At 46.3% G+C, this 13,733-nt stretch overlaps 1 protein-coding gene across 1 annotated transcript in view; it reads left to right on the top strand.

Annotated features, from left to right (window-relative positions):
* The first annotated feature begins 224 nt into the window (after positions 1-224).
* The window catches only part of ELOVL2 (ELOVL fatty acid elongase 2), a 133,803-nt gene continuing 120,294 nt past the window's right edge, over positions 225-13,733 (top strand). The window contains exon 1 of the mRNA XM_040433078.1: positions 225-394. Within this exon, the coding sequence (XP_040289012.1) occupies positions 392-394 (3 nt within the window). The 5' untranslated portion in view covers positions 225-391. The remainder of the gene's footprint in view (positions 395-13,733) is intronic.

Below are 13,733 nucleotides of genomic sequence, written 5' to 3'. Positions count from 1 at the left end.
ACACAAAAACAGCCAGACTGCATATCCTGAAATGGTTAAATCCCGACCAGTCGGTGAGGGACTGCCACACACGCGTCAGGTGTAACTACCCAGCAACAAGCGTCCACCACAGCGTCATGCGCCCCCTGCTGTACACTATTGGTTCCACACCATTGTACTCTCCACTACTCACAGCAGCCGAGGACACGCCCCTCGGCTACGTCACAAAGCCAGCAGCGGCAGGAGCTTCACATTGTGACACAGGCCGGCCTCTCTGCCCTGGAGTCTAGCGGAGACGTCCTCCAGCCCGGAGCTGTCAGCAGCAGCGCCGCTTTGGATACCCTGGACAGCGCTCTTCCCATCGGCTGGAGTTCCCGGTGCTGGTGCTTGTCCCTGCCCTGCTGCCCTCACTATGGTAAGTGCATGGAGATGCCTTCATTCATTCATTACTGTGCACTTTACCAGGGGATGGAATGTAGTGGGTGTGCAGCGCCCATGTTATAGCGGGGTAGGCTATTACAAGGGGCTTTACTGTGACACTTGCCTTGAAGCAAAGTGATATGTAGCTGAGGTCCTGCTGAGTGCACATGGAAGAACCTGCACCTGCTCTGGCTCTCCTCTGGACACATTGTGGTACACTTTACCCTGCCATCCACATAGGATGAGATCACAGATCCCTATAAGAAGTGATGCCACCAGGACTGCACACCCACCATGGGATGATCCAGGGAATCGCATGGTCATTGGATATAGGCAATGCACTGTAAATGACCGCTGTATCTCTAATAACCTCTACACCCCACCATGAATGGTCATTGGCTTCTAGAGGAATAGATGTCCCTATGATCCTCAGGGCTGTGCCCACCTCCACCATTGTCTAGACCAGTGTAGATATCCATGGATGAGGTGAACCAGTATGACCTGTCAGGAGAACATAAGACCAGGCTGGACACTTGCTGGTCTGATCTCCATGAGTATATGGAGTGGGGCTGTACAAGGGGAGGGGAGCGTGGTGGGCTGAGGAGAGGTGCGGGGAATGCCTCATTCTGTGAATTGTATGAGGAGAAACTGAATCCAGCGGGATGACCTAAAAACATTGCCAAGAACACAATGCTGCACAGATAATACACCTCAGTCACTGGGCTGATTAATGGAGCTGCTTTCTATAGGAGTATTGTCTATGTGCCTTCCTATACAGCAGGGAGCGGAAAGGACCTGAATGTTTATGAGCCGTCAAGATTTCCAACGTTAAATGTGTTTTTATAGACTAGAACTGTGGTCATCAAACACCCTAACATAGGGGTTAGGGTGTTGGAGAACCCCAGTTCTAGTCTATAAGAACACATTTAAGCAAAGGGAACCCTAAAACTGTTCCTGAACTTACTGCGGTACCCTTATGTTACAGTCAACCTCCACAGAGCAGCAATACAGCCACAAGAAACACTCTAGTAGATCACCGACTGTATGAGACATAGAACAAGTAGCAAGATACACTTTATGGACAAAAGTATTGGTACACACCTCTTAATTATTGAATTAAGGTGTTCCATTCAGTCCCATTGCCATAGGTGTATAAAATCCAGCACCTAGCCATGCTGTCTGCCTTTACAGACATTTGTGAAGAATGGGTTAAAGAGCTCACTGAAATCCAGAGTGGCCCTGTGATAGGATGCCACCATTACAACAGATTCGTTTGTACAATTTCTTCCCTCCTAAATATTCCACCATCAACTATGAGTGGTATTATTGCAAATTGGAAGAATTTAGGCAACTTAGGGTATTTTCAGATGAGCGGTAGGGGAGTCCGGCAGGCTGTTCCGGCGGGTGAACAGCCTGTCGGATCCGTCCTGCCGCTAGTTCACGTGTGCCCCCTGACTGCCGCTCCATCCCCATTGTCTATAATGGGGGCGGAGTTCCGGCGGCAACGCACAGCGAGAGGCAGCCGGACTAAAAGTACGACATGCAGTACTTTTAGTCCAGCTGCCTCTCGCCATGCGCTGCCGCTAGAACTCTGCCCCCATTATAATCAATGGGGACGGAGCAGCAGTCCGGGGGCACACGTGAACTAGCGACAGGACGGATCCGACAGACTGTTCACCCGCCGGAACAGCCTGCCGGACTCCCCTGCCGCTAGTGTGAAACTAGCCTTAGCAACTCAGCCATGAAGTGGCAGACCACATAAAGGTACAGAGCGCGGTCACCTAATGCTTCATGGCATGGTTTCCATGGCTGAGCAGCTGTATGCAAGCCTCATATCACCAAGTACAATGCCAAGTGTTGGATGGAGTGGTGTAAAGCACACTGCCACTGGACTCGAGCAGTGGAAACGTCTTTTGTGGAGTGATGAATCACACTTCTCTATCTGGCAGTATGGTGGAGGAGTCTTGGCTTGGTGAATGCCAGGAGAACGTTACCTGCCTGACTGCATTGTGCCAACTGTAATGTTTAGTGGAGGTGGGATAATGCTATGGAATTGTTTTTCAGGGGTTGGTCTAGGCCCCTAATTTTCAGTGAAAGGAAATCTTAATACTTCAACATTCCAAGATTTTTTGGACAACCATATGTTTCCAACCATTTGGAGAAGGTCCAATTCTGTTCCAGCATGACTGTGCCCAAGTGCACAAAGCAATGTCCATAAATGCATGGTTGGGTGAGTTTAGGTGAGAAAACACTTGACTGGCCCGAACAGAGCCCTGACCTCAACCCTACCGAGCACCTTTGGAATGAATTAGAATGGAGAGCCAGGTCATTTACCCAACATTTATGTCTGACCTCACCTTTTGGATGAATGGGCTAAAACTCCAAGCCTTGTAGAAAGCCTTCCCAGAAGAGTGGAAACTGTTTTAGCTTCAAAGGGAGACCAACTCCATATTTTGATGGTTATAGGAATCAGGAATAGTTTCTCCTGTTGGCAAAGTGAACCCCATTTCTGTTGGGAGGAACTCTTGGCTGTAAGATAAAACTGGTGCCATGGACTCTTGAGATCCAGTGGCAGAACTTTGAGGGTTCTGTAGAACACACCCTGAGAAACATAGGACTAGAAGATTATATCTTGGGTGGAACTTCAGTTTTGGAGTTTCTGCCAGAGGTGTCTGATACCAGCTTTTTTTCCCCTCTTTCTGTTCACAACACCTGTATGCTTGGCAGAGGCACCTGGCACCTCTGCCAGTCAGCTGTTCGTGAGTAGTGCTGGAAGTAGGCATTGTAGAACGTCTCCACTGGATGGACCATGAACTAGTGATCAGGGCAAAATGTTGAGACCCACCTGATCATGAGAGAAGAATTGTCACTCTCCATTAAAAGGTTTCTCAAGGATTTAACAATTGATGACCTATTCCTAGGACAGGTCATCAATATCAGATCAGCAAGGGGGTCCACACCCTGCACTCCCACCAATCAGCTTCTGGGGAGTAACTGTGGTACAGAACTACACAGCTCCATCCATTGTGTAGTGAATGGAGCTGGTTAATGCAGCACTGCTCTCATTGAAGTGACTGGGAGCAGTTCAGCAGTAACCTTTTTCCGTCCACTACCCAATGGACGGAGCTGTGTACTTCTGCCACTGGAGGTACTGCTGATCAGTGGAGGTGTTTGGTGTAGGACCCCTGTCGTTCTATTCTAGGTCATCAATTGTTCAATCCTGGAGAACACCCCTTAATGGAGAGTGACAAATCTCTTCTCATGATCAGGTGGGAACCAACATCTAGCCCTGACCAGTATTTTATGGCCTATCCATAAAAGACAGGTGTGGGAAAATCATTTAAATGGCACCTTTGCACCCATTTTCTCTATTACATCTTATGGGAAAAAAAAGTAAAGCAACTTTTCGAATACCACCCCCTCCCCCATGTCACCAGACCTGTGGAGGAAAGCGTACTTACCTGCTTCTTGCTGCTGGCTTCATCAGTCTCCCGTCACCATCGCCACTCTCTGGTCCCTGTTCATAAATTCCCGTTTCATGGGGATCACATGCCCGCTGAAGCCAATGACTGGCCACCGCGGTGACATGCCACCCATGCGTCATATCACTGGGTCAAGCCATACATGCAGGACACGAAGGAGCCAGAACCCAGCACCAGAAAGCAGGCAAGTATGCTTCGCTTCACAAGTCCAGCGACTTGGGGGGTCTGGCCGAAAGGTCCTGTGTGTACATTCCCTATACAGATCTATGCACTGTATGCGTCTCCATGGTTATTGCTCACAGAAGCTGTGAAGAATGGGCCTGTAGTCATGTTCGACTCCACTCCCTCTGCCCCTTCTCCTTACTAACCTAGAGAAAACAATGTGGGTCTCCTGCTTCACTCATCTCCAATTCTTTTCATTACATTTTTAAAGGATTTCTCTATTCTCGCTAACCTACGGACATTAGAAGAAGACTAGAATCTTTGTTTAAAATGCAGTGGAGCAATAAAAAAGTGGAGACCTTGAAAACTTTTATGGTCCAACATATAATCCCAGCAGACGTTCTTGCTTCCAATACGTTATATTCTTTATTTCATCTTCAAAAAGTTACAAAGTTACAGGACGCGTTTCGGCCCGTCCAGCCTTTCTCAACTGCATGATACTAAATGACATTTTATAGATACAAATCCAAATCACCTGATCATGACATCATCAATTCATTAAACAAACAGGAAATGACATAGGTAAATCGTCAGAATGTTTCATCTTACTTTAATCCATATTTATCGCAAAGGAAACAAAAGTCCTGCAAACTATCAACGTGGTATTGCGGTCTGTAAGAAAATACACTCTACATTAAAAAACTATTAAAAACACATGACTTCATAACCCCTATTCAAACCCCTAGAGGCTGTAGGGTATCCAATGTATTGATCCAAAATGCCTCTCTCCTGAGTAACAACTTTTTCATATCTCCCCCGCTTCTTGGCTGATGAACCTGCTCTATTATATCTGATATTTCAATTGTGCAATAGAATGTTTACAGCCATGAAAATAAAAAGGTATAAGTAATAAAAGATTATTTTTACTAATGCAATCTTTAACTGTCTGCATGGTGTCCCCTATATACAACAAGCCACAAGGGCATTTTATAGGATAAATCACGTTTGCAGTATCACAGGTATAATAACCCTTGATTTTATAAGGTTTTCCAGTGCGCGGATGGTAAAAAAAAAAATCTGTCCCTTTAGTACATTTGAGCATTGCAGGGGAATGTTCCAAATTTCTGATGTGTAAGAGTTTTCTGTATCTGTCCCCCCTTTCATACTCCCTATGTCTGCAGGTACTAGTTGATCCCTTAAATTTGGACTCCACTTGTTGCAGATAAGGGGTGGATTTTTTAATTCCTCCACTGTTGGATATGATTTTCATAGACTATGCCAGTGCTTGCGTATGATATTATCAAAATGATAATTGAAAGGATGGAATTTATGTATGAACGCTATACGGTTGCTCTTATTTTTAGGGACAGATTGCTCTCCCATATCACTTCTAGCCTCCAAGCGTTCATTCATACATATTTGATGTGGGTGGTGGTTATAATCATGTGGGAGATATACTCCTGCCATTCTTTACAGGGGACTTGAAGTTGTCACCACTCCTGACGTGTCTCTTTTAGTTCTTACATTCCTCATAAAATAATCATTTTTGAACATCTTTTCTTATAGCTCTACATTTTGCCATTCCTCTTTTATTCCATCTGGAAAGTAAATACATGGCGCTACCATTGTCCCTGTTAAAGGGGACATGTCCCTACGCAGTTTGGCAGCACCTTTGGACAGTGCGAGACTGTGCAGTTTATACATAAACTTCTAGCAGCATAGAGTTATAACACGAGAATTGTTATTGCAAAAAGTTACTAAAACAGACATGTCAGGAGAGGTGAAAGTCCCTGATAAAAAGTTTCTCTTTTTATCTTCCTTTTATGGCACAGATAGGCGCCTTCTGCCGTTCAAGGCTCTATGTTGTGCTATCACAGTATGGTAAGGCTACATTCACTTCTGCGGTATACGTATTGACTATAATGAGATCCGGTGGAGATCCGGTGGCTTTCTGGCATATGTGCCGGTTTTCGGCTAGACAGAAATCGTTGCATGCAACGGGTTTTGTCCAGCCGAAACCCGTCATTCTGCTGGAAACCAGCTTAATCCCCGGCAGATCCCATTATAGTCAATAGGGTCCACCGGTTAACAGCAGTATGCGGCAAGGCCAGATCCGGTGAACTCCGGCAGTTGGTTTTTGGCCAGGACAGCCTGCCAGATAGCTGCTTGCAGTACAGCTGTCGCACCAGCTCTTTTACAGCATGCTAGTGTCATCATGTTAGCATGTTTCAATATCTCCCCTGCAAATTTCATATATGGCGTATCATTCGCCCCATAAAACAAACCAGTGTCCAAGCCACTTCTTTGTACGTAGTTACATAACTAGTTTAAAATTATATGGTGCACTAGGGCCAAATCTGTATATACACTCTGCACCTGATGGACTCAAAAAGTTTGAGCTCAACATCAAAAGCCAGGAAAGGCATTGATACTTGTTAGAAAACTCATATCCAATGAACAAGATAAGTAGAGCAATGAAATAAATACAATTTCCGCAGTGTTCATATACAAATAGGTATCTCACATTATTACTAAGAAAGGCTTTGATTAGATGTGGACATCAGTCAATATCAGATGAGACTTTGTAGTTGTACTGGTTTCTTCATGTGTATTATGGCGGTTACACTGCAACCTATAGACTGTAGATAACATAACCCTTGACTCCCGGGGAAGGCTTTGTTTTGTGTGAGGATGGTAACCAAGCAATGTTGCTGCCCAACACAACCTACTATGTATGTTAAAACCGTATTTACATACCAATGCATTTGAAAGGTCTTCAGACCCTTTTACTTTTTCACATTTTGTTAAGTTGCTGCCTTCTGCTAAAATGAAAACAATTCAAATGGATCAATCTGCACTGAATAACACAATGAGAAAGTGAAGAGAGAATTTTAGAAATGTTTGCAAATTTGTTAAAGAGAAAAAACGAAACGTTCACATGGGCGTAAGTATGCAGACCCTTTGCTATGACACTTAAAGGGCTTCTGTCATCCCCCATTGTGCATTTTTCATTAGCCGACATTAGCTATTTGCTAATGTCAGCTGAGTGCAATCATACATGTCCTACCTTTGTCTGTGGCTTATTTCTTGTAAAAATCATACTTTTATCATATGCAAATTTCTTCACTACCAGCAAGTTGGGCATGTACTTGCTGGTAGCCGCCGCATCTGCCGCGTCTAGACACGCCCTATCTCCTCTTGATAGACAGGGCCAACAAGCGCTCTCCTCCTCCCGTTGGCCCCGTCTGCTGCTGAATTCCCGCGCCTGCGCCGTAACGTTCCTCAGTCGGTGCAGGCGTACTGAGTGAAGGACGCGCGCTTGCCAGCTCCTTCCTCAATTCGCCTGCGCCGATTACATCAAACTACACCCGGAAGAGAAGACTGCCGGCATCAGCGATAATCAGCAGTCTTCTCTTCCGGGTGTAGTGTGACATAATAGGGGCCTCTTATTTCCCTTGATCATCTCTGAGATGTTTCTACACTTTGATTGGAATCCACATGTGGTAGATTCAGTTGATTGGACACGGGTTGGAAAGAGACATCCCTGTTAATATAAGGTCTCAAAGCTGACAGTGCATATAAGAGCAAAACAAGCCATGAGAAGAAAGAACTGCCTGTAGAGCCCACAAACAGGATTGTGTGGAGACACAGATCTAAACATGGGTACAAAAAAATTTCTGCTGCACTGAAAGGGCCCAAAAGCATAGCGCCCTCCATAATTCTTAAATGGAAGAAGTTTGGAACAACCAGGACTCTTCCTAGAGCTGGCTGCCCCACCAAACTAAGTAATCAAGGGAAAAGACCTTGGTAAGTGAGGCAACCAAGAAAACAATGGGCACTATAGCTAAACTCCAAAGATCCTGTGTGCAGATGGGAGACACTTCCCGAACGTCAGCCATCACTGCAGCATTCCACCAATCTGGGCTTTATGGCAGAGTGGCCAGAAAGAATCCTCTCCTCAATAAGACATGTGAAAGGTCCAGCGGTTTCGGCCAGCGCTTTTTCCTATAGCGTGCAAGCACAGCCACCACTGATGGATTGCAGGGTGATCGGAACCCCTGGAAACAAGCAGTGTATAGTGTGATGGAAAAATCAATCAGGCCAGCAAAGGAGGCAATATGGACAATCACAATACATTAGTAAGTGTTGTGTATTAACTTTGTCTACGTGATAAATGCAATGAGTATCCTACACAGTTTTATGTCATCAGCAAAATCTGACACTGTACTCTTAATCCCATCCAAAAGATCATTGAGAAATAGATTAAAGAGATCAGGGCCTAAAGCCTGTATTACACGGGCATATTGTCTGCCAGATCGTTAAAGAGCATTCGTAGTAACGCTCGTTAGCGATCATCTGGCAGTGTAATACTGCCGCCGATTACCCAATGAATGAACAAACGTCCAATCATCAGGCAATCCAAATCTTTAGACAGGTTTTAAAATTATCGTTTGCAGGCAACAGATTGTGATGTCTAATCACGACCTGCTGCCGGCAAACAATTCAGTATAGGGAATAAAAATCGCTGCTCCCTATACTGAGGAGGAGATAGCTACATGTAATAGCAGAGGTCTCCTCCATTAGCGAGCAGGCGATTGCTGGGAAGAAATGCTTCCTTCCTGACAAACACCGGCAGAATTGGACTGTCTAATACAGCCTTAACCAGGGCCGATCCTACACGGGGTGCAGTGGGTGCCCTGCACCCCAGCGCTGTCACCCGAAAGGCGCCGAGCGCAGGGCCGGACTGGCCTGCCGGGATAGCGGGAAATTTCCCGGTGGGCCGGCAAGCCTGAGTGCCGCAAGGCCGCGGCCCTGGTGACAAGTGGGGGCGGCCGCGGCCGGCGGCAGGGCAGAGCAGGAGATGAGCGCCTCCATTGCGGAAGCGCTCATCTCCATAGTCATCTGTATTGCCGTCCTCAGGACGGCAATACAGATGCCTGTGCTGCGGCAGAGGAGGGAGAGGTGTGTCCCCTCCTGTTCCTCTGATAGGCTGCCGGCTTAGTGCTGGCAGCCTATCAGAGGCCGGTGCAGGCGGCGCGATGACGTCATCGCGTCGCCTGAGCCGTATAGCGAGGGACACAGACGGAAGAGGCGGCCTGCATCGCATCGCATTGCTGGAGGTAAGTATAAGTGTATTATTTTTTTTATTTTTTTTATATAGGTACAATACTGGGCTGGCACATGATAAGGGGGGCTACTGGGCTGGCACATGATAAGGGGGGCTACTGGGCTGGCACATAAGGGGGGACTACTGGGCTGGGCTGGCACATGATAAGGGGGGCTACTGGGCTGGCACATGATAAGGGGGGACTACTGGGCTGGCACATGATAAGGGGGGACTACTGGGCTGGCACATGATAAGGGGGGCTACTGGCACATGATATGGGGGGGCTCTGGCTACTGGCATATGATATGGGGGGCTCTGGCTACTGGCACATGATGGTGGGGGGGCTCTTATTTCTGGCACATGATTGGGGGCACTCTGGCTACTGGCACATGATATGGGGGGCTCTGGCTACTGACACATGATATGGGGGGGCTCTGGCTACTGACATGATATGGGGGGGCTCTGGCTACTGGCACATGATGGTGGGGGGGCTCTTATTACTGGCACATGATTGGGGGCATCTATGGGGGCACATCTTACTGCAGATTATTGGGGGGCACTATAGGGGCATCTACTGAGGCTAAAAAAGAAGATATTTTATATGGGGGCTCTGTATAGGGGCATTTTATACTGGGACACATTATGGTGGGTACTATGGGGAAGGGGGGGGCACTATGGGGGTCATCTACGGGGGCACTGAGAAGGGGTATTTTATATTGGCACATTATGGGAACATTAGCTCAACTGGGGGCATTACAAATGTTTTGCATATTATAAGGAGAATTATTACTACTGGGGGGGCATTATGGTGGGCTTTATTACTCCCCCATGGTATGACCCCCTAGTAGCAGCACCAGCCTCTCCCTGCTCTGCTATCCCTCTGCCCTTTCTCCAAATCCTTATTATGAAATCTTTCTCATTAGGTTAAAGCACAACATCAGCTCCGCCAAGCCCCCGGCCAAAGTGTTGAAGTGGCGTCCGAGATCCCCAAGGGCCAAGTCAAGTAACTGTAAGTTTTTATGGGGGTTCTACAAAAGAGCTATCGTGGGGCAAAGTTCATATTCGTGTTTACACACGTGTTTTAAAATGAATGCTTTCTCCTATTATAAACAAGTAAATAATGACGCAATGCTGTGGGGCTGGTGTGCAACTTTTTCCAGGGCTGGTTTTTATCCCCAGTCCGGCCCTGGCCGAGCGAGCCGCCGGGACTTTTTTTTTTTTGACTTTTTTTTTTTTTTAAGCCGAGCAGCCGAGCCGCCGATTCGTGGGGCTGAAGTTGTTGCCATAGAAACATTGTAAAGGGGAGGAGTTAGTAAGATAACCACGCCCATGTGGGGGCACCAGAAATATTTCTGCACCCAGGCGCCTGTGACCCTAGGATCGGCCCTGGCCTTAACACAGATCCTTGGGGTACCCTGCTGCTGACTTTAGCCCATTTTGAGTATGTGCCATTTACTACAACTGGATTTGTAGCTTCAGCAAAGGCTCTTGTGTGGCACTGTAATAAATGGTTTTGTAAAACCCAGGTATATCATATGTGCCGTATGACCAATATACACTTACCTTCTCATAGAACCAAGCATGTTGGTTAGGCATGACCTGTTTTGCATGAATCCATGCTGGTTATCAGTTATTCATTTATTCAACTCTATATACTTTAGCTCATCTCTTAGAATATCCACAAATGTTTTACATACCACATGTGTCAAGCTTACTGGTCGTTATTTACATGTTTCTACCTTTTTACCTTTCTTATAAGGAATCTGTCAGCACTGAAATACTCCCCATACTAGAGCAAGCAGTGTATAGTGTAAGTGGCACCGAGTTCGGTTATGTCATTTCTATCTTCATACTCACTTGCATTTGCTCCAACAAACCAGCAGTAAAATGCATTGAGAGGACTCCCATGTTCCCTGGAAAATGGAGAAGACTCAAGAGAGTCCCCCCCAATGCATTTTACTGTTGGTTTGTCAGAACACAGCATCAGAATGCAATGTATGAAGATAAAAATTACATAATCTGACTAGTGTAAGCACCACTTACACTATACACTGCTTACTGTAGTTTGGGTGGGGGGGTGGGGGGGGGGGGGGGTGGAGCGGACAGATTCCTTTAAATATTGGTACCTCATCATCGATCCTCCAGTTCTGTGGTAGTGACCCTATTACAAGTGACTCTAAGAAGATGAGATACATGGTCTATTTAGTTACTGAGCTCAATTCCCTCAGTACCCATGGATGTATGCCATCTTGGCCAGGGGTTCTTTTAATATTTAAATTGCTCAAACATAGCTGTACATCTTCTTCTGTTAATATAGTGATATTTAATGGATAATCTTGATTACTGCCCTCCTGAATGATATCAGGCACTGGCAGCTCAATGGTGAACACAGATGACCAGTAACAGTTTAATATCTCTGCCTTCCCTTTGTCCTCTACAATTATATTCCCACGGTTATCTTTTAGAGGACCAGTATCATGACATTTTTTCTTTTTGGTATTTGTATATTTATAAAAGTTTTTGGGATTTGTTTTAATGTCGTCTTCAATTTGTTTTTCTGTGATTAATTTAGCCAACTTTATTTCATATTACATTTCCTGTCAAGCTCTTTGTTAGGGTACTTTCACACTTGCGGCAGAGGATTCCGGCAGGCAGTTCTGTCGCCGGAACTGCCTGCCGGATGCGTCAAAACGTATGGATAATGATGGCATTTGTCAGACGGATCAGGATCCTGATCCGTATGACAAATACATTGTAATGCCGGATCCGTCTCTCCGGTGTCATCCGAAAAAAATGGATCCAGCATTTATTTTTTTCACATTTTTTGCGGTCTGAGCATGAGCAGACCGCAATGCCGGATCAGTTTTGCCGGAACACTCGGGGCAATGGTAAAAAATGCCGGATCCAGCATTCCGGCAAGTGTTCTAGAACTTTGGACGGAGATAAAACCGCAGCATGCTGCTGTATTATCTCCTTCCTGAAAAGGCAAAAAGACTGAACTGAAGACATCCTGATGCATCCTGAACGGATTGCTCTCCATTCAGAATGCATTAGGATAAAACTGATCAGTTCTTTTCCGGTATTGAGCCCCTAGGACGCTAGTGTGAAAGTACCCTTAGCCGTCAATGTTTTCAATGCTCTTTGGTTTTGTCTTATTATGTTCAATACATCCTTTTAGGGCTCTTTCACACCTGCGTTATTGTCTTCCGGCATAGAGTTCCGTCGTCGGGGCTCTATGCCGGAAGAATCCTGATCAGGATTATCCTAATGCATTCTGAATGGAGAGTAATCCGTTCAGGATGCATCAGGATGTCTTCAGTTCCGGTACGGAACGTTTGTTGGCCGGAGAAAATACCGCAGCATGCTGCGCTTTTTGCTCCGGCCAAAAATCCGGAACACTTGCCGCAAGGCCGGATCCGGAATTAATGCCCATTGAAAGGCATTGATCCGGATCCGGCCTTAAGCTAAACGTCGTTTCGGCGCATTGCCGGAGCCGACATTTAGCTTTTTCTGAATGGTTACCATGGCTGCCGGGACGCTAAAGTCCTGGCAGCCATGGTAAAGTGTAGTGGGGAGCGGGGAGCAGTGTACTTACCTTCCGTGCGGCTCCCCGGGCGCTCCAGAGTGACGTCAGGGCGCTCCAGAGTGACGTCAGGGCGCCCCAAGCGCATGGATCACGTGATCGCATGGATCACGTCATCCATGCGCATGGGGCGCTCTGACGTCATTCTGGAGCGCCCCGGGAGCCGCACGGACTGTAAGTATACCGCTCCCCCGCTCCCCGCTCCTACTATGGCAACCAGGACTTTAATAGCGTCCTGGGTGCCATAGTAACACTGAAAGCATTTGGAAGACGGTTCCGTCTTCAAATGCTTTCAGTACACTTGCGTTTTTCCGGATCCGGCAGGCACCTCCGGCAACGGAAGTGCATGCCGGATCCCAACAACGCAAGTGTGAAAGAGGCCTTAGCCACATTGGTTTTCTTTTATACCTGATCATTTTGTTACCTATGGGTATAAATTGACTACAGGAGTCTTGTAATACCTCTTTGAAAACTCCCCATTTAGTGTCAGCATCCTTATTTACCAGAACGTGATCCCAGTCTACGAGACTGAGCTCTTCCCTTAGGGTACTTTCACACTAGCGTTATTCTTTTCCGGTATTGAAATCCGGTAAAGGGTCTCAATACCAGAAAAAAACGCATCAGTTTTGTCCTAATGCATTCTGAATGGAAATCCTTTCAGTATGCATCAGGATGTCTTCCGATCCTTCCCTTGTACGGTACCTGACTGGACTTTTTTCTGGCCAAAATCCCGGAACACTACCGCATTTGCTGGCATTCATTTCCATAGAGGTGTATAAAAGAGGACCTTTCACCGCTCCTGACATGCCTATTTTAATAGCTACTTGCATTCCCCACGTTCTAACAATTCTGGAACATCTATTCTTATGGCTCTATGTTGTGCCATTCCTTTATTATTTCTACTAGAATTTATGAATGAATTACTAGCAGTCTGCAGTAAGGGTACAGAGGGGAGGTAACCAAGATGCACACTTGCTTGGCTGTTCTCAGAACTCAAGAG

This window comes from Bufo bufo, chromosome 5 (assembly GCF_905171765.1).
Source record: "Bufo bufo chromosome 5, aBufBuf1.1, whole genome shotgun sequence".
Taxonomy (NCBI): Eukaryota; Metazoa; Chordata; class Amphibia; order Anura; family Bufonidae; genus Bufo; species Bufo bufo.
Note: the sequence above shows the minus strand (reverse complement) of the source record. Positions and strands in the feature narration are given on the sequence as shown.